The sequence below is a fragment of the Natrix helvetica genome, assembly GCF_964273705.1.
Source record: "Natrix helvetica genome assembly, chromosome: 1".
NCBI classification, from domain to species: Eukaryota; Metazoa; Chordata; class Lepidosauria; order Squamata; family Natricidae; genus Natrix; species Natrix helvetica.
Genome location: NC_138548.1, coordinates 133,340,034 through 133,360,555, shown reverse-complemented (window position 1 = coordinate 133,360,555; position 20,522 = coordinate 133,340,034). Strand labels below are relative to the sequence as shown.

General features: G+C 38.4%; 1 protein-coding gene across 1 annotated transcript in view; it reads right to left on the bottom strand.

Moving 5' to 3' along the window:
- The window catches only part of GLI2 (GLI family zinc finger 2), a 270,161-nt gene that overhangs the window by 203,652 nt on the left and 45,987 nt on the right, over positions 1–20,522 (bottom strand). Inside the window, exon 2 of the mRNA XM_081968304.1 lies at positions 10,671–10,839. Coding sequence (XP_081824430.1) covers positions 10,671–10,809 — 139 coding nt within the window. The 5' untranslated portion in view covers positions 10,810–10,839. The remainder of the gene's footprint in view (positions 1–10,670; positions 10,840–20,522) is intronic.

Genomic DNA, 20,522 nt, shown 5'->3' with positions numbered 1-20,522 from the left:
ATATTCCAGAATATGTAACTATCTCCTCTCTTTCCCTTTTCTAGCAAAACATTTCTCTGGAGGAGTCACTGGCCTGCCAAGGAGGGTAGGTTAGATTACTTATGTGGCAGTTTCTATTTTCTTATTCGTTTAATTCTATGAAACACACACAGTTGACATTTTTATTGGCTTGTTTATGTGAGGCCTACTAAGATTCTGTTTTCCTTCCATCTTTTCTTTCCCCTACACATGGCTGACCTTCCTGTCTTTCCTCACCACTTTTGAGGGGATGAGAAGAAAGATTCCTCAGGTATTAATTGACATATTTCTTTATAGCTCCTTCTGTCTTACTGTTGAAATTGGATGATTATTTTTAAGACCTTTCAATATCTATCCACTCATTCATTTAATTTTATTTATTCATATTTATTTTGGCCAAAACTTAACAGACTTTTTTTTTTTGCTGAGCAAGACCATCAAATATAATACTTCTGAGCTTCCGGTTGATGTTGTTGCAAGATTGGACATGAGGAGCGGGTTTCCGTGCTCCCGTGCTGAGTTCTCTGCATTGCTGAGCTCTAAAAGGAGCCAAAGCCACCCTGTAGGGATGGCGAAGCAAAGAGGGGTACCCTGTGAGGTCGCAGAGAGTCACAGCTCTCCTGTCTGACCTGGGGTTCTTTTTCCCTCTCAGTCATGGCAAGGAGAAGAGGCAGCCTAAAGATAGCTGCTACAAAGCTGGGACAGCCGAGGAACAACTAAGACTGGTGCTGGAGTGAAATAGGTGAACAGTGACTGGAACTGGGGAAGAGGATTCATTTTCACTTAAAATCTAACCCCAAGGAATAATGTAGAACTATTTGCTCAGAATTATTTGTTAAAGTTGTGATTAAGCATTCTGAGAAAAATGCCAGACCGGAAGGAGAAGACTTAAAGAGAGAAAAACAACACTTCTTTAAAAATACAGAAAATTGGTTTCTTCAACTGGGAAGACATGGTAATGGAAAGGCATTTTAAAATGCTGGAATTATTTGCTTAAAAACATCCTGTTTCTATAATGAACTATAATTAATATTATAATTGAAAGACTAAAATTAGACTGACTAGTGGCAATACTGATGTTTAAATTGAGAGTGCCACCTGCTGACAAAAGGGAAATATATAAGTCTGGGAATACTTATATGAAAGATTGTGAAAATATTTAATGGGTTATATTTCACTACCCCATCCCTACTAGAATATTGAATCTGCAAAGGGAACATAAAAAGGCTTACAATAACTTCTGGGACTATTTAAAGAGAGCTGATTGATTACCTATGGGATACAAAGAACTGTGATTAATGTACTTCTTGGGCAACCTTAGGGCTGAATAAATGGTTCTTGGACTACTGAACAAAAGTTGATTTTTTAAAACAAAATAAGATGCTTCACAAGGAAGAAATGAGTGGAACTTTGAGGAAGATGGCATTGATTTTCCAAAGCACAAAGGTCATCATGGAGAAAGGATTTAAGAAGATTGTGGGGAAAAATGGAAAATACTATATGAGAGATGATGAGTAAAGATCAAGATGCTCCGAGAAGGGAAGAGCTAATAGAAGAAATGGGGGAAAAGATGGAACCAAAGAACCAGTGAACAAAAGAAAAAGATAAGGAGGTGATAATAATAAAAATAACAGTGATTGATGAATTAAACCAGAGGGAAATATTTTAAGAGAATTGAAAAGAGAATTGGACACACAGGAAGATACTTTTGAAAGGGAGATAGAGGTTTTGGCAAATATTTTAGAAGCTAGACAGTGGAAGAGGGTAGAGATGGGAGAAATACTTAGATTGAATAGTCAAGAAGTAAATGTAGACAGAGATAAAGATCCAGGAAAGTAATATGGGAGGCAAGTCCAAAAAAAGCATAGCAACTAAAGTACTGAAGCGGGCAAGAGACAATGGATAGAAAGGAAAGGATTTCTCTTTTTGTTGTTGTTCTGAATTGTCTGTCTTCTCTTTTTTTCCTTTCTTCTTTAGAATGGTAGAAGTTAGATAGGATAAGAAGAAAATGTCTTTTAATAAAAGGGTGACATGATTAAAAGTTGGAATAGAGATAGAAATAAGAGAAAGGGGGAATATTAGTGTATACTTTCTTACATAATAAAATAAAAGCAATAACTAGAGAGAAGCTTATAAATTGAATGACAGTATTATGTATGATTAAATAATATGGTCAGTGACATTAGAGCAATATACTAAAACATGGAATAATTAAATAATGATAGACTATAACTCAATATAAATGTACATTATTATTAGAAATATATAAGTTGGTTGAATGTAATAACTACGATTAATTTTACTAGTTTTATTTGTATTTGCATGACACCCAGGTGCCACACTGTTCACACATTGATATGTTTATGTAAAACAAAATTAAAAACAACTTCTTCTTTTGCCATATCCGTTATCGAACATTGGCGATCATGTTGGCAATCCTATTTTTATCAACAACCACAAGAAAAAGGGCTGCTAGGTTTTGTCCAAACCAGTCCCTTCGACTTTGAAGCCAAGATGTTCTTCTTCTGCCTGGACCTTATCAAATACAATACTGCAAAGATGCAAACAAGGGTGGCTCTCTCATAAATTAATTACATTTTTTCTCCGTGAACACACACTATTGTTGTCAATACTTGCAATCTTTTTGGCCATGTGTCTCTACACTTAGTCCTCCTCTTGCAACCACAATGGGAAGCAGAATTGTTAAGCAAAATAGTTTTTAAGTGAGTCGCACTTAATTTCATGATCATTATTTTGTTAGGAGAATCGCTGCAGCTGTTAAGTGAATTACATGGTTGTTAAGCAAATCTGGTTTCCCCTATTGACTTTGCTTGTTGGAATCCAAGTGGGAAGGTTGCAAATGGTGATCACATGACACATGTGCAATGGTTGCACATACATACTGATTACAAACATCCAAATTTTGATTGTTTAACCATGGGGATGTTACAATGGTTGTAAGTGCAACAACCAGTAATAAGCAACCTTTTTTTTCATTCAACTTTGAATGGTTGCAAAACAAATTGTTGTAAGTCAAGGACTACCTATGTGTTATAAGTCAAGGACTACCTGATTTTAGAGCAATGCTGCCATCATTTTCCCACCCTACAGCAAAGTAACAATGCTTTGGTGCCTTCTTTACATGATGTCACCATGTAGGATAAGTATTACACTTACTATTTTGCATTGCTGGAAAAACTGCTTCAAAAACATCATTCTTGTTGCTAAGCAAAGTCAGTGGAACTTTGTTAATCTGGTCTAGGATCTTTCTTCACCTTAACTCAGTAAGAAAAGCTGCAGCAGTGGTACAGTTTCATCACTCAAGTAACTTGCACAAAAGGGAGAGCTTGGTGAGAAATAGTGAGACTGTAACAAAAGGTCCCAAAGGTGCTTTTTCAAAAAGTAACTGGACTTTCCTTGTTTTTCGTTGAAGACATTTCACTTCTCATCCAAGAAGCTTCTTCAATTCTGTGTAAAGAGCTACAATGAGGGTAAAACTTGGGGAGCAAAGTAAGTTTAGATTGTCCTGATTAGATTGAAATCCCAAAGGTGTTTTTTTTCAAGGGGCCACTGGACTTTCTGGCTTTTCTTTGAAGACGTTTCATTTTTCATTCAAGAATCTTCTTCAGTTCTGACTGGATGGTGGGAAGAAGCTTCTTGGATGAGAAGCGAAACGTTTTCAAAGAAAAACCAGAAAGTCCAGTTGCTTCTTGAAAAAGCACCTTGGCCTGGATGACTGAGAATCTTCATAGACATTAATTGAAACATACCCAAGAGTGCATCCAAGCCAAATCTATTCCTTTGCAGAGAATTTGCAGCTGAACTAAAAAGTCAGGATCACATTTGGATTGGTAAGGGAGAGAGAAAGAGAAAGAGAAAGGGAAAGGGAAAGGGAGAGACCCCTCTCTTCCTCATATTTGTCATCTTTTATTGTTACCTTTCATTGGTTTTAGTGCAATTTCTTTCTTTGACTATTGCAAGTCATTCAAAATCATTGAGAGTCAGGCAGCATGCAAGTTTAAATTATGATAATGATGACAGTGACGATTATTAATCGATCTGACAGCCTTCCTTTTACCTATCTATGACAACATGGTATGAAAAAGGGGGTCTCCCTATTTAAGCACCCAGAAAAAGAAATCAATTTTACAGCATACATATAAAAGACTATACAACGTTCCATTTCACCCCTTCTGCAGTTAAAGCACATGTGGAAGGTGATGGGTTTTATTTCTTCACACAAGGCATTAATTTTCGAGAAATACTGCACAGTGGAAAAACTACATCCTGACTTTTCGCTGGCTCCAAGCTTGGTTTTCCTATGTTTACACCAAGTGGCTGGTTGGACTTCATTATACACCAAGTATTTCCATAGATCAGAGGCAGTGAGACCTGTGTAACCAACATAAAATAAATTACCTCCCTATGATAAATGGTTCTATTAGCAATCCAGATTGTTAAACTCCGATAGAACAGAATAGAGAGAGCACCAACCCATTCATTCTCCCTCCGGCAGATACCAAGTTGTAAATAGGTTATTTTGTGTGTAAATAACACATTAAAACTCAGCATTAGCTGTGGCTTTTGATAGAGAGGAAATTGTTCCAAATAAATAATCCAGGACAGGAATGTAAAATAAGCCAGATTTAATAGTGCATGCCTCCCGTTGCCGTGTTAAACATGACTAAAATGATAAACCCCAGAATATACTAATAGTAAACCATGCTCTGACATCAAAGTAATGAGGCCATATTTTAACCCAGCTTTAGAAATGCTAAAATTAGTCTTGACAGAGCCAGACATCGGGAAAAAAGTGCTGCCAACATAAACACCATCAATTTACCAACTTGGTATTTGTGTCATGAGGGGTGCATAGTATTATGGGGTACAGGATGGTGGTTTTCTCTGGATTCGATAACAAGGCACTTGACACTTTGAAACAGGTGTGTGCTGAAAAAATTGTACAAATATGTATAAATTCACGACAATGTCTAGTTCCACCAGCTAGAATATTTAAAGAGATTTCAAATTCAGATTCTATCTTGAATGTGAAGTTGTTCTTTTAAATGTGAACAGTTCAGCTGTAGTATCTCTTGCTAGCATTAATCTTGGCAAGCTTCAGATAAGATGTCTCATAAAACATAATTGCATAGAAGCCATCAAATGCTATGAGATCAAGAAATCCTATCTAAACATTGATTATGTGCCATCAAGATACTGTCGATGTTTAGCAAACACATGGATACACCTTCTCCAGAATGATCTGCCCCTAATCAGGCCCTTTAAGCCTTCCAATGGTGTACCCATTGCTGCTGTAATTAAGCCCATCCATCTGTTACTGGCCTTTCTCTTCTACTCTTTCCTTCCGTCTTTCCCAGCATTGTAGACAACTGAAAAGAGCTACTAAGTCTTTGCCAATGTGTATAAAATATTATGATTTAAATCTGGTCGTTTGTACCTTCAGTGAAAATGCTGGGTTGACATATTTCATAATCCACCTGTTCATTTTCTTGCCTATCCATGGTATTCTCAGAAATCTTCTCTTAACTCCCAAATTCAAAAGCATCAATACTCTTTCTCTTCTGCTTCTTCGAAGTACAAAGTTTGCCTTCCACACATCTTTTGTCTTTCATCTTGAGGTCTTTCAACTCCTTGTATCAATTATATAGTCAATGTGATTGCTGTGTATTCCATCTGCTACTGTCTATGTATTGTTTGGTGGTTTAAAGACTGGATTAGCAATGAAGAAATTGCTAGATTAGCATACCCTTTTAAATTGTGGTCATGCCTCATTTGTTTCCTGGGCCATGCAATCCAACTACATTTTCCTTATTATTTTCAACTTTGACATTCCACTCTCCAACTGCAAGAATCACCTCTTGTTTACATGATCTGTTGATCATAAAATCAACCTTATCATCTGCTACATCAGTAGTTGGAACATAAACATAATCATCCTATTAAAAGGTTGTTTCCAAGGTCTAATTATTCAAAAGTTGATTGCATCAGACCCAAGTATTGTTCTTGCTATTTCCTTTCCAATGAGAAAACAATATCACTCCATCTTGTTTTCATGTCCCAAGTAGTAAAGAGTATGATATGGCTGGAAGGGTCCATTTCAATTCTGATGCCTAAGATGTCAATGTCTAGTTGATTTATTTCCTCTTTCACTGTGTTGAGCCCATTTCAATGCTTCTAGGTTTCACATTCCCACTGTAATTCCATTTTCAGATTTTTCTTTTCCTGCATGGCAATGACACATCATGAAGGCTTTAATCTAATAATGGCACAAATAAATCCAACTCCAACAAATTCCAAGCTCAGTAGCAAATTGAGTGCCATCTGTCCTGGGGAAATCAACTTCTATACCATTAATCACTTTATCTTAATTATTCATTTGGTTTTCTTCGTAAAATATATGAGTGGTTTACCTTTGCTTTCTCCTATATACAGTAGAGTGAACTGATTCCTTTTTTGGTTGACTCTGAAGAGGTTGTCTGTCTCCAGCATCTTTCTATATCACTGCCAGTAATATAGATCACTACCTGCTTTCAGTGGGCACCTTGGGTGACCCTGTTGGGAGTATATACTCTTGGCATAAGCTCCTGGCATCCTTCATTCTCAGGAACAGCATTCGTTCTGCCTCCATAATGCAACAGCACAGCTTGAGGAGATCCAAATGTTACATAACCACTTCCAGGTTCTGTTATATACTAAATAAAATATCTCAACTATTAGGTAGTAACAACTATGAAATTTTAGTTTTTTTCAACCATGATCCATAACCAGTCCATGCAAGTGGCGGACGAGCATGCTAAGATCCATTTGTGCATGCACGGGATTAGGTTTTGTGCGCAAAACCATCCCCTCCCCCCACCTGCTGCCACCATCACTGTTTGTCTGTGGAGACTGAAAGGTAGGGGACCACTTTGCTGTACCTGTTATCCTTGAGAATGGTGAATACTGAATGCAATACTACATCAAGGAATATGTCATTTGTAGTTGGTCTGCTTCGGTACAGGTAGATTTGTTGCTTCAGTTTAACCATGTGTGAGAGCTTGTGATTCTATAGAATCCTGAATTCTGTGCAGCCCAAAATATGAATCAGCTATTAGTAAAGTCAGTTTACTTCAACCATGTGTGGCAAGGGCTGGCAACCTAAGGCTTTGGAATATATCATTGCAGCTACCAGAAATTTCCAACATCAGTGCTGAAATCTACCACAATCTTGGGGGTATCTGCAACTTCCATCATTCTAACCACTGCAGTGGTGCAGTGATTAGAATGCGGTACTACAGGCTACTTCTGCTGACTGACGGCTGACTGAAATTTGGCAGTTCGAATCTCACCAGGCTCAAGGTTGACTCAACCTTCCATCCTTTCCGAGGTGGGTAAAATGAGGACCAGATTGTTGGGGACAATATGCTGATTTTGTAAACCGCTTAGAGAGGGTTGTAAAGTACTGTGAAGCAGTATATAAGCCTAAGTGCTATTTGCTCTTTATTTTTTATTTATTTATGTAAATAAAGATGTAAAATTCTGAGTCATTTGTCCCCAGAGACATTGTTGTTTTATGATAGTGCAAGGAGTGGGGGCAGGAAATGTTCTCTTCAGGTACAAAAAGGTGACCTATTAGTGGCATGAAACCTAGTTTACATTAGCCTTTCGTCAAAAGCAAATGAGCACAAGGATGGCCAAAGAATGACCAAATGTGTCACACAGAGAAAAACCTGCCTAAGGTTTGAAATGTATATCCTAAAATCCTCAATATAATGAGGCTGCAAAAAAAAAAAATCTGAAAACTATAAAGAATGTGTTATGAAATAACTGCATAATTTTTAATCCTTCTTGGCAGAAAATTTAAGAAAGACTGGGATTAATGAACACATTTAAAAACAAGTTAACAAGAAACCAGGCCTAAAGAGTTCAGCTCTTCTCTCCCAGGGTTGGGCCTTCAGCTGTCTGAACAAACAAATAAATATGTTTTCCTCTCATGAGGCATTATTTAAAAACACTGTAAAACTCATACATGTATGACTTTCACCCTCCCCCAATCTTCATGTCAACAAATTAACATTTTCCAGATGTTGAAAAGGATCCTTTTTGCACCCAGAATCCAAACATGACAGTCCATAAATACTTTTAAAGAAATATTGTCCTTCAAAATTCCACAGAGTTTTTGAATATATTTTCTTCCACTCAGTGTCATCTGAGAGACGACATAACTCAGAGCAGTATAATTTTTTATTTCTTCTCTATTCCCTCCAATCTTTTTTTTTTAAATAACTGAATTGTAGAGCAAAAACTAGTAAGTTTCCTTTGAAAAAGGGAAAGCTAAGGTTACACATTTTGAAAGTATATCCAGCCCTGCAGCAAAAAATAGCAAGGAAACTTTCTCACTCCCAAAGTAGTGTTATCTATCAAAACGAAAATGAATGAAAACAATTATTTTCCTAGATTGTTCTATTTAGATGTAAATATAAAGTGAGAAAAAAATAAGGAAATGTATGTGTACTAAAGCAGAGCTGGTCCAGCAAGGAGAAATATTTTTGACAGACCACAAAGCAGCTGAAAAAACTTTAGACAGCTGAAGATGCCACTTGTCACATTCCATTGGTCAAGTCCCAGCTAATGTGTCCCTTCAGTTCCTGCTGTGAAAGGTTATTCTATCCCACATAACACAAACAAGGAGTGGGTTGGTATCGGACCAACACAAGCAAAAATCCTATGATTATTTCTTGTTGCTTCCATCCAAAGACAACAAATACCACCACTTTCTCAGTCAGCTTTCCATAGATGTGAAGTTCAAAGGGCCACATCATTCTGCACATTTAAAGGGAACAGGCAAAGTTTAGGAAGAGCATCCTTCCCTAGACTGGGGAAACTTCAGTTGTGTAACTCACAAATTTGCAAAGTTCGTAGCAATTATGTCAGCTTGGAATTGTGAGCAGCACTTCAACAGTGGATGCCAAGTTAAGGAAGGCTGATGTCAGCACTCATTTTATATCTTCATGAGATGCTAATTGGGGTTACTAAGAAAATCAGTGAAATTACATTTTGTTAAACTTGCCTCTTTTCTTTATATGATTTTTAAAAAATGTTTTTTTTAATATTTTACTTGTCCACCACCTAGGATTCATCTGTGAGGGAGATGGACAAGTTTTAAAAAATGATAAACAAACAAATAAAATAAAAAAGTACCAACCATGGTCTCTGCAGAGAAAAATCTACACAGTATGAAACTCCATTGCTCCCATAGATATGTAAACACCTGATGGGGTTTTCATCCATCCTGATATCAATTGTATAAATGCCCCAAGATCAATTGTATATATCAATTGTATTGGTATTTATACAATATCAATTATATAAATGGCCCTCTTGCATGGTGGAGCTCTAGAGGAAAGTAATCTAAACATATCATCAAGTTTCTGCCTGAGTTCAAACTGATTTTTTTACAGCATATGTTTCCAATACCAACATCATTTCTCACTTCCTAGCAGACAGTTAGATGTGCAAAGCCTCCTTTCAAGTAATATTAGATGTTTTATTTTAAGAAGCATCGTCGGTCTTTTCAGATTTCCCCCTCTCCCTCCAGTAACTTTCTGGTTAACATTACTCATTATGTAGCCCTCGTGATCTGCATTCATCCTATTTTTTTCTCTTACACATTCATTTCAAGCAAAGTGGGCCACTTTTTACATAGAAAACAGAATTGTGACATTCTATATGCCACAAGGCTCGATATCCAGCTCCAATCTTCATCCCAAAGTCTTAGATTTGCTCTTATTTTCAGAGGGTGCTTGCTTCTGAAAACCAAATTCAGGAGTCAAAACAAACAGCACAACCTGTAAATTACAGTATTTTAAAACAGCATGTTTGTTTCTTTGTCAAAGAGGGACTAAAATTTTCTCCTTCATTCTGGCATCCAGTAAGCAACAACTGATCATCAGTGCTATCTCTGGAGGAAATGAATGCATAAATCATGTTAGGCTGAAGTAGCCTTTATTTCAGCTCCACTTTTTTTTGGAGTCACAGTTGTCTGGCCAAATGCCTCATTCTGTGATCACCTGAGATCTGCAAACACTCAATTTCCATTTCCTGAAACTAAGATCAATGAACTCAGAATTCTAGCAGAAGGATTTACAGGTAGTCCTCAACTTCCAACCATTCATTTAGTGACCGTTCAAGGGTACTGCAGCGCTGAAGAAAGTGATTTATGACTGGTTTTCTTACTTATGAACCGTTGCAGTATCCCCTTGGTCATGTGAACAGAATTCAGATGCTTGGCAACTGGCATGTACTTATGTTGGTTGCAATATCCCTGGGGTCATGTGATCGCCTTTTGCCACAAGCAAAGTCAATGGGGAAGTCAGATTCACCTAACAACCATGTTGCTAACTGCAGTGATTCACTTAACAACGAGAAAAGGTTCCCCAAACATGCATGGTAGCTGTTTCTGGCTCTAGGGGAGGTGCTCATCTCCGTTAACAAAACCCCCTTAACAACTATCTTGCTTAGCAACGGAAATTTGGGGCTCTATTGTGCTCATAAGTCGAGGACTACCTGTACACTTCTGACATTGGAAATTCTAAGCCTTTAAAACGAAGCCCAGGCTTGCTTTCAAAATGAGGCAAAGGATTACGAAGTACCTCCTTGGGTCACCACTGCTGCTGTGGCTGCAGCTGCTAAAGGAACTGGTTTCTTCGTTGGTTCACTAAAGCCATTGTCTTCCAGAAGGACACTTTTCTCTTCTTTTTTTGCAGAAGCCATTGATGTGGATCTTTCCATCTCAGACACGCATATTCCAGCTTCCCAGTCCTTAAAAACAATACAAAAAGTTCAGGGTTTCTTTTTCTTCCCCCCCCCCCCCCATTAAAGACACAAAAATTGCTTTGATGGAAATGCTTTCATCCTATTCCAAAAGATAATTAAAAGCAATAACAATAAATATTGGTTTAATTGCTCATCAAGTTTTTTATTAAGCTCTGGTAATTATATCCAGAAAGGATCTGAAGCCACATTTTTTCTAAACGATGGTTGACTTAAGATTGATGTATACACAAACACACACATACACACACACACACACATACATACATACATACAGGATATACCAAACATTGAACCTGTAACCCAAGCACAATGTTTTGTCACCCCACCCCCCCGAAAAAAATGCCATTATACTTAGGAATGTTTGAAAGTCATGTGTCAAACAAGGAAGTGTTTAGAAGAAAATGGCAAACAATTTAAGCAATTAATGTAATTTGTATAATAAATTGTCTAGGGAGCCCGACTTTGGATAAACCCTGCGCGTATTCATTCATTTTTCATTCTATTAGAATAACCTTCCATGTCCTTCCCCAAGGTACAACTTTAGAGTAAACGGCTGATTAAAATTTTATAAGTAGAACAGTTAGAAACTTCAAGAATATTTGTATCCTTTTACTGGAAAACAGAAAGGAGACTTCTTCACTACTCTTCTGAAGCATTTACTTAAGCTAAGAAATCAATCCTTTACTCTGGACCTCTAAACACTACAGGTAGTCCTTGACATACAACAGTTCATTGAGTGACCATTTGAAGTTACAATGGCACTGAGAAAAAGTATAGTATAGCCTTTGTTGTCATTGTACAAAACGAATACAACGAAATTGGTTTTAGCCTCACTGGTGCAATCCATGACAACAAATACAAACAACATAAATAGTATAAGGAATAATCCCAATGCAAGTAATTAGGGAAAAAGAAAAAAAAGAAAAAAAACCGTCATACATTTCCTTGTGTGCGTGGAGTTATTGTGGTTGTGTTTAAGAGTCTGACAGCCCAAGGACAGAAACTATGATAGAAAAAGTGACTTATAACCGTTTTTCACACTTACGGCCATCACAGCATCCCCACGGTCACATGATCAAAACTGGGACACTTGGCAACTGACTCATATTTAGAATGGTTGCAGTATCTGGGGCCACGTGATCCCAACTTTTGTGACAAGCAACGTCAATGGGGAGGGTAATACAATACAATACAATAGTAGAGTTGGAAGGGACCTTGGAGGTCTTCTAGTCCAACCCCCTGTCTAGGCAGGAAACCCTATACCGTTTCAGACAAATGGCTATCCAACATCATCTTAAAGACTTCCAGTGTTGGGGCATTCACAACTTCTGGAGACAAGCTGTTCCACTGATTAATTGTTCTAACTGTCAGGAAGTTTCTCCTCAGTTCTAAGTTGCTTCTCTCCTTGATTAGTTTCCACCCATTGCTTCTTGTTGTACCCTCAGGTGCCTTGGAGAATAGTTTGACTCCCTCTTCTTTGTGGCAGCCCCTGAGATATTGGAACACTGCTATCATGTCTCCCCTAGTCCTTCTTTCTATTAAACTAGACATACCCAGTAGTAGGGTAGATTCACTTAGCAACTCTGTTACTAACTTAACAAGTGCAATGGTTCACTTAACTGTTGTTAAGGTTATAAAATGAGGCAAAACTCATTTCACAATTGTCTCACTTAGCAGCAGAAGTGTTGGGCTCAATTGTGGCCGTAAGTCGAGGATTACCTGTATTCCGGAAGCAAGATCAAGGAACCCCCCTTCTAAATGCTTTCCAAGGAAGAAGAGGAAAGCAATCAGTCCAATGCCCTTTCAAACATTGACACTGAGGCAACAGGCCATACCCTGATGATTCTGCCATGCTTCATATAGCTCAGAGCTGCTTATCTAGCAATTGGAGCATTTTTTTCTGCCTTTCGATAGGCCTCTATCACAAGCATGGACTTGAACACTGACCTATGGCCCAACTCCTGTCCTTGAAAAAAAGTCCCTTTAATACAGGTAACATTCTAATAAAAAACACCCATGCACCATAATATTTGTTGAGCCACCATTTGGCTGTTGATTGCTGTATAGTTCATTGTGCTTCGGTAACTCTCACCTCTGAGCCTTACCTGCTACCAGCCCAGAAGATTATAGAACAGGACTCTAAATTGACAAGAGATGCTGATCCCTGCTGTGTTTTGAGTTTGAAGGGGGGGAAAGCATCATGTGGTGGTGCGTAGCATATATTGGGCTACATATCATTAAGAATGAGTATAATTTATAAAGTAATCCTATTCCAGATGCCTGTCAAATTTTAATTTTATTCCTGCCAAACTGATCTGATTCCATATGTTTCCATGTCCTCATTCTCTAAACCGATCCCAAATGGTGCACTCCTATTTCAAAAGACACTGGAAAAAAATCATTACGTGTCTTTGTTAAAATAGACTCTGCATTTTTCCCATGCAAGAAACACACATAGGCACATAAAACACATATTAAATGCAGTTTTCTAAACAGGACTTCAACAAGTTCATTTTCAACTTAGAACAAATCAAGTGCTCACACTTCCTGTGTTTTATAACAGAGGAAGTGTTGCTGGCTCCAGTGTCCAAACAGAAGAAGAAACACTAGAAGGGCTATTTGTATTTAATGAGGTTCATACATCTCAGAGGGAACTGGTCTATAACTTGTGGACCTCCATGGATTCATGGTAGCTGCTTGAAAAACTAGTTGAAGTTGTGATGAGGAGACTTTCCTCCAGATTCAGTAAGTGCGCCAGCTATAGCTTTACTGAGATCATAACACCCTAGTTATAGTGGCTCATGCTCTTATCACTACAGTGTATTATTACAACACACCTTCCATGGGACTGACTCTGAATGTTACTCAGAAGGAAAAACTAATGTAGAATGCAGTGGCCAACTGTTGGGATTGCACTCAAGGAACCTATTGCTATTGGTACCTTATTATTATTATTATTGTTGTTGTTGTTGTTGTTGTTGTTGTTGTTGTTGTTATACGATTGCCATTGATTACTAGTCGGGCCCCACCCAGGGGCCTAGGACGTCGTAACGTATTTTCGTAATATACGTGCAGATCCAAGCAGTGCAGCTTTTTGCATTTGACTGATGGTGATTTTGTCAAGTTTTAACTGTTTTAAATGTAATTCCAGTACTTTTGGAATAGCACCCAGTGTGCCGATTACCACTGGAATTACCACTGCTGGTTTGTGCCATAATCGTTGGATTTCAATTTTTAAGTTCTGGTATTTCGCGACTTTTTCATGTTCCTTCTCCTCAACTCTGCTATCACCTGGTATTGCGATGTCTATGATTGTAACCTTCTTTTTCTCAACCAGTGTGATGTCTGGTGTGTTATGCGCTAGTACTTTGCCTGTTTGTATACGAAAATCCCACAGGATCTTGACCATCTGATTTTCGGTGACTTTTTCAGGCTTATGTTCCCACCAGTTTGTTGTTGTTTTAATATTATAATTTTTGCACAAATTCCAGTGGATCATTTGTGCTACTGAATTGTGCCGCAATTTATAATCAGTCTGCGCGATTTTTTTACAGCAGCTGAGTATGTGGTCAACAGTTATTATGTTGTTGTTGTTGTTATTATTATTATTATTATTATTATTATTATTATTATTATTATTATTATTATTATTATTATTATTATTATTATTAAACAACTTTATTCATTAAACATGAAACCCAGCCAACTGAACATTCAAAAATGCATTACAAATACCAGTGACTGGTGCTAATGGTTGATACGGTTTTCTGTCAGCATCCTAGGTATCAACCAAGTATAAATATAATATCTTCTTAAAATATAAGATGTTCCGAGTAGCACAGTTTTTTGCAGCTCTGCTGGTGTTATTGCAGGAAGCTGCAATTTGTTGATGTATCTTGTAAAATTCTTGGACATGGTGCCAAGTGCCCCGATGACAATGGGTATCTCTCTTACATGCTTCATCCCTAGCCGTGTAGTTTCTATGGCCAGGTCGTGATATTTCATTATTTTTTCTAGTTCTTTTTCTTCGACTCTGGCATCTCCAGGTGATATCAATAAACTGTACACTCCGGCCCTCTATGACCGTGATATCTGGCATGTTGTGCTCCAAATGACGATCTGTTTGTATTCGAAAGTCCCACAAGATCTTCACCTTCTCATTTTCGATAACTTTTTCCACTTTATGTTCCCATGACTTTCATATTTTTTACATAATGACCAATGGATTAATTTAACAACTCAGTCATGTCTAGCTTTGTAATCAGTTTGTGTGATTTTGCTGCATTCACATATTAAATGTGAAACAGTTTTGACTTTGTTATTGCAAAGTCGGCAGTTTGGGTTGTCAGTGGATTTTTGTATCTTTGCGTTCATTGCATTAGTTTGTAGTGCTTGTTCTTGAGCAGCCAGTATTAAACCTTCCGCTTCTTTCTTGATAGTTCTCATCTTAAGCCATGTCCATGTCAAGTTGTCATCACATTTTCCTTCAATGTTTTTCAAGTACTGTCCATGCAAAGCTTTGGTTTTCCATCTATTTAATCTGTCATCCAGTTGTTTTTCCTTATATTCTGCCTTTGTTTTTGTTGTTTTTATGCTGTTCTCCATTTTCATGGCCTGCAGCAATTTTTCTGTACTTTGGTTCACATAATCATTCAAACTTTGTTTTTCTTCTTCTACAGTTTGATGGATTTGCAATAGCCCCCTGCCCCCTATTTTTCTTGACAGGTACAACCTGTCGATGTGAGGGAATAAGGCTAGAACCTTGAATTATTTGGGTAAATTAGATGAGGTTATTTGAGGAGCCTGATAGACTCCATCTTGAATATCTGACCAGTAAGTAAGCTATTCTGGAAAATCACAGCCTGGAATGAAATCCTGGGATCAGCATGACCTGCTCAGAAATAACCTAATAGCTTGGAAACTCCCTTTGTAACACCGAGTAACAATGTTTTGCAGGAAGCCGGTAATGACCTTATTGTTTAGATCTGGGAAAGCGAGGTCCTTTGGGGCTTCTGAACACGTATGCTTTCTGAACAGTTGGGGAATTTCCATGTACTTTGCACTTGTATTTTTTGCACGCAATTGTATTCTTTGTATCCAAGGCGCCTATGCACCTTGTAGGGATGACGCATATGATACGTCATTTTGTGTATTTAATGTGTGCCTATGCACCTTGTAGGGATTCTCATTTGCTTGGGAATCCACCTGTGCAGGTGTAATTCAATAAGCTGCTTTCTGTTGCCATAGCCTCCTTGACCATTTTTTGATATGTAAAAATTATATCTGGGATATTTTTCTCACAATTTGGGGGCTCGTCCGGGATCAGGACATCTCTCCTGGGGAGGAGGTTTGACTACCTTTGGAGGCCAGCCACACTTCCATTTGAAGTGTTCCGAAGAGGGTTGAAGTTCTTTTCTGGAGAGATAGCTCCTACTCTATATTGGAAGGAGGCTTGGGCAACGGAAAAGCACAAGTGCCATAAATCCTGAGAATGATGCATCTGACCCAGGTAATGTATGTATGCATATAGATGGTATCTGGGTGGCTAACTTCCTGTCTTGAATGTTTGATGGTGATGTTTGTGGTTGGAGCTTTCCTCTGGTTTAGCTGAGAATGTCAGCTAAGCAGGCTAGAGCTTATGCAGAAGAATGATTCAAGAAGGTAATGTGATTTAGGTTCTTGGGTATATATGGGGCCTGATTTGTTAAGGATCCTGAGGAATGTGAGAAGGACATTCCTTCTATATCCTTTTGTTCCCTCTTATTCCCCTTTGATAGAGGGAGGGAGTACTGAGTAGCATTGTGATAGTATTACTGAATGATGCACTGGGACTTGGCTGGAATTTAGGTTCCAGAGGCTTTATAGGAGCCTGGGGAGGGTGAAAAAAGCATGCAAGAAATGGGGGGTCGCGCCTGTAGTGTGCGCATGAGCACTGGGGGAATCGCGTATTGCATTATGGGTGTGGCACACCCGCACACGACCCCCCTGCGCACCCCCCACTTATGGCACGTGAGTCAAAAAAGGTTCGCCATTGCTGTCCTAGGGTCAGCATGACCTGCTCAGAAATAACCTAATAGCTTGGAAACTTTCTTTGTAACAGGGAGTAACAGGACATGTTTTGCAGGAAGCTGGTAATGACCTTATTGTTTAGATCTGGGAAAGTGAGGTCCTTTGGGGCTTCTGAACATGTATGCTTTCTTAACATTTGGGGAATGTCCATGTACTTTGCACTTGTATTTTTTGCACGCAATTGTATTCTTTGTATCCAAGATATGACACATATGATACATTATTTAAGCTGCGCCTATGCACCTTGTAGGGATTCTTATTTGATTGGGAATCCACCTGCGCAGGTATAATTAAATAAGCTGCTTTCTGTTGCCATAGTCTCCTTGACCACTTTTTGATATGAAGAAATTATATCTGGGATATTTTTCTCACATGATGTCACTTCGTGGATGTAAAGCGTAGTACATATTCAAAAGCTTGCATGTTTTCCGGTCCAAGTTTTCCAGTTCAGCCAGAGTCCAGTTGATGATTCCAGCTGAGTAGCGTGTCACTGGATCTGCCCCTGTATTAATGGCTTTAATTATGTTTCCAGCATTCAGCTTTGATTTTAATGTTTTGCAGACCCTCCTGATGTATTCCTTTTGCGTTGACTCTTTGACTTTTCCATTCAATATGTTATCTGCTTCCAATATGCCTAAGTATTTGTAACCATCATCCTTTGTTAATGCTTTCACTATATTTCCATTTCCCAGTTCTATTCCTTCTGTTTTTTCCATTTTTCCTCATAGAAATATTCTGTTAATATATTTATTGCCCTATGTCACCATCAAAAATTATCTAAGATATTTTGCTGCCAGTAGCAAAACAAAAAATGTTACCTCCCAGTCACAGATAAAAGAACATACAAACCTGGGGTAAACCAAGTTACTTTGTTATCCACAAGTATCTCTCCCCCTCTATTTTATAATATATATCATTTGCTTTAAGATGTAATTTACACCCAGAAATATTCTTCCTATGTCTGCTACCGCAATCTACATAATGGCTAGTCTGGCTTTGACCTCCATTCTTTGTGGGTTGAAGGATTATCTGATACAACAGGAAGTCTACACTTTACATTTAACTTCCTTATACAATTTAGAAATAAGAATTCTGTATTGACCAATAAATTCCATTCTCCTTGAATGATGGACGCTTGCTGGATCAGAAAAAAAAGTTCTGAAATCAATGAAGAGTCTCCACTACACTTGATCCAACCAAGCTAAACATGAGATTATATGAATCCTATTACCAGGAACTTGTGGATAGTGTAGAATCATTTCCTAGTTTCTTCTGAAGAGAGACTTAGGCAAGGTAAAGTATCAAATCTGTCCCTGAAGCAATCACATTTCATCCTAAAGGTATCTGCTCTTTAGCACAGAAGCTGCATGCAAGACACTGTTGTGACGAGTGAAAATAATCTTGAGAGCAGGAGAAAGAGCTGTGGCCTATGCAACTGTCTGATGAGCCAACAGAATCTCTTCACTAATTACATCATCTGGGTTAAAAAGCTCTAGATAAGGAGCAACCTATAGGTGCATTGGTCCAAACTATTTGTTTGGCATTTCTGGTAACCTAACCCATAATGGACATTTGGCTGAACCAGAATTAAAAAGATGATGATTCATGGATTGCGCATAAATAACAGTTCGTTTATGGAAAGTATGTCATGTCATACATGCAAATTCATTGGATAAACCAATGATGCTAGGAGTGGTTAATGGAACAAGAAGGAGGTGCAAGTAAAGAACACACCAGCTTGACAACATCAAATCTGATACAAAGGTGAATATCCAACTATTGAAAGAAGCTGTGCTTGACAGACTATTGTAGAGAGCACTTGTCTATAAAGTCACCAAGAGTGGGACATGACTGATGGGTTAAAAGAGGGGTATCAAACTGAAGGCTGCAGGCCCGATCCAGTCCACAGGGTGCTTAGATCTAGCCCATGGGGCTGCCCTGGAAACAATGAAGGACCAACCTGCGGTGCCTCTGCTAATGAAAACAGAGCTCGTGAGCGCTGTGTGCGGCCCTCCCGAGCTCGGTTTTCACTGGCAGATGGTTGCACGAGGTCATCCCAGCCAAAAACGGAGCTCGGGAGCCCGTTTTCGCTGGCAGCGCACTAGGGCCCATTAATGAAGTCAAGTTAGCCACATCCACCATGCCCTCCCTCCGAGATCAAACATAACCCTGATGCAGCCCTCAATGAAATTGAGTTTGACACCCCTGGGTTAAAACAACAACAAAGATGGGAAGAAAAGGAGGCTTCATTTATATTTGTAATTTTGAAAGGGGGTGAAAAGTTACTATATTAGCCTATGCTCAGTTTGATGAAAGTTGGAAGCCACTTCTATATTACTGTCTTTGGGGGGGGGGTTCCCCCTTTTCCTCACTATTTTTCTTTTTTTTTTCTGCAAATTCTAAACTTTTCTTTTACTGTTGTTTTTCCTTCCAGTTTAATTGCATTAGGTTTTACTACATTTTAAAAAAAAACTCAATAAAATTAATACAAAAGAAAATTCAGTAGGAAGATGATGTTATCTCTAGCTCAGATGGCAACCAGACGAAAAGCACAGAGTGGCTGAAACCCCCCAAAACCCCTCGAGAGACTCAGCCTCTGCTCTATAGCCAAAATTGGATCCCATATCTTCTTACTCTTCAGATCCTGAACAGGTTCCACTGACTGTAACCTCTAAGTGGCTTCAGTGCTACCATATGGTGGCATAGTTTACTGAGCATTGCAGGAGTGTTGAGCCTGGGCAAGAATAGATGAGCACCAGCTGAAAACTAACAAGTACCAGCTGAGCCCAGGAGAAAATTCATCAAGAAGACACACATGGATAGCAGACAGCTCACCGGAAACAACATACATGGCCATTTCCTGCATGCAGAAACATTAACTTTGATTTGACTGTTGCGGCTTCTTAACCATAGTTTCCCTTCAAATATCGTACTGTACGAAAACAACTAATTTTCAGATTGGATTTGAAATACTACCTCAGAACATGTGTGTGTGTGTGTGTGTGTGTGTGTGTGTGTGTGTGTGTTGTATTTGTACTGATAAATAAATAAAGGGAGACTAGTATAGATCTATTTCGAGCTAATTAGCTCTCATCAGCTAGCCATACCCTTACTGGGATTTGAACCCGGGCTGTATATATCTTAGGCAGAAGTCTTAGCCACTAAGCCAGAGGCTCACTTCCTTATCAGTTGAGCCAGGGAAATAGGTATGTATTTGTGTTACAACCCCTGGTATGCCTAAATATGGGAGGAAGGTCACTACTCCCTCTTTCCGAAGGACAGAAAGAGGGAGTAGTGACCTTCCACCCATATTTAGGCATACCAGGGGTTGTAACACACATATATACATACATACATACATACATACATACATACATACATACATACATACATACATACATACATATATATATATATATATATATATATATATATATATATATATATATATATATATATATTTGTGAGACTGACTGAATGTGTTTAATTATAGCCGGTTAGAAAACATTTTCATTTTTCTCTGTCTTTACATCTATGAGACAGGAACTGGTTGACCAAGGCCTTGTAACCATTTTTTCCCAGTAGCCTCGCCAAGATCT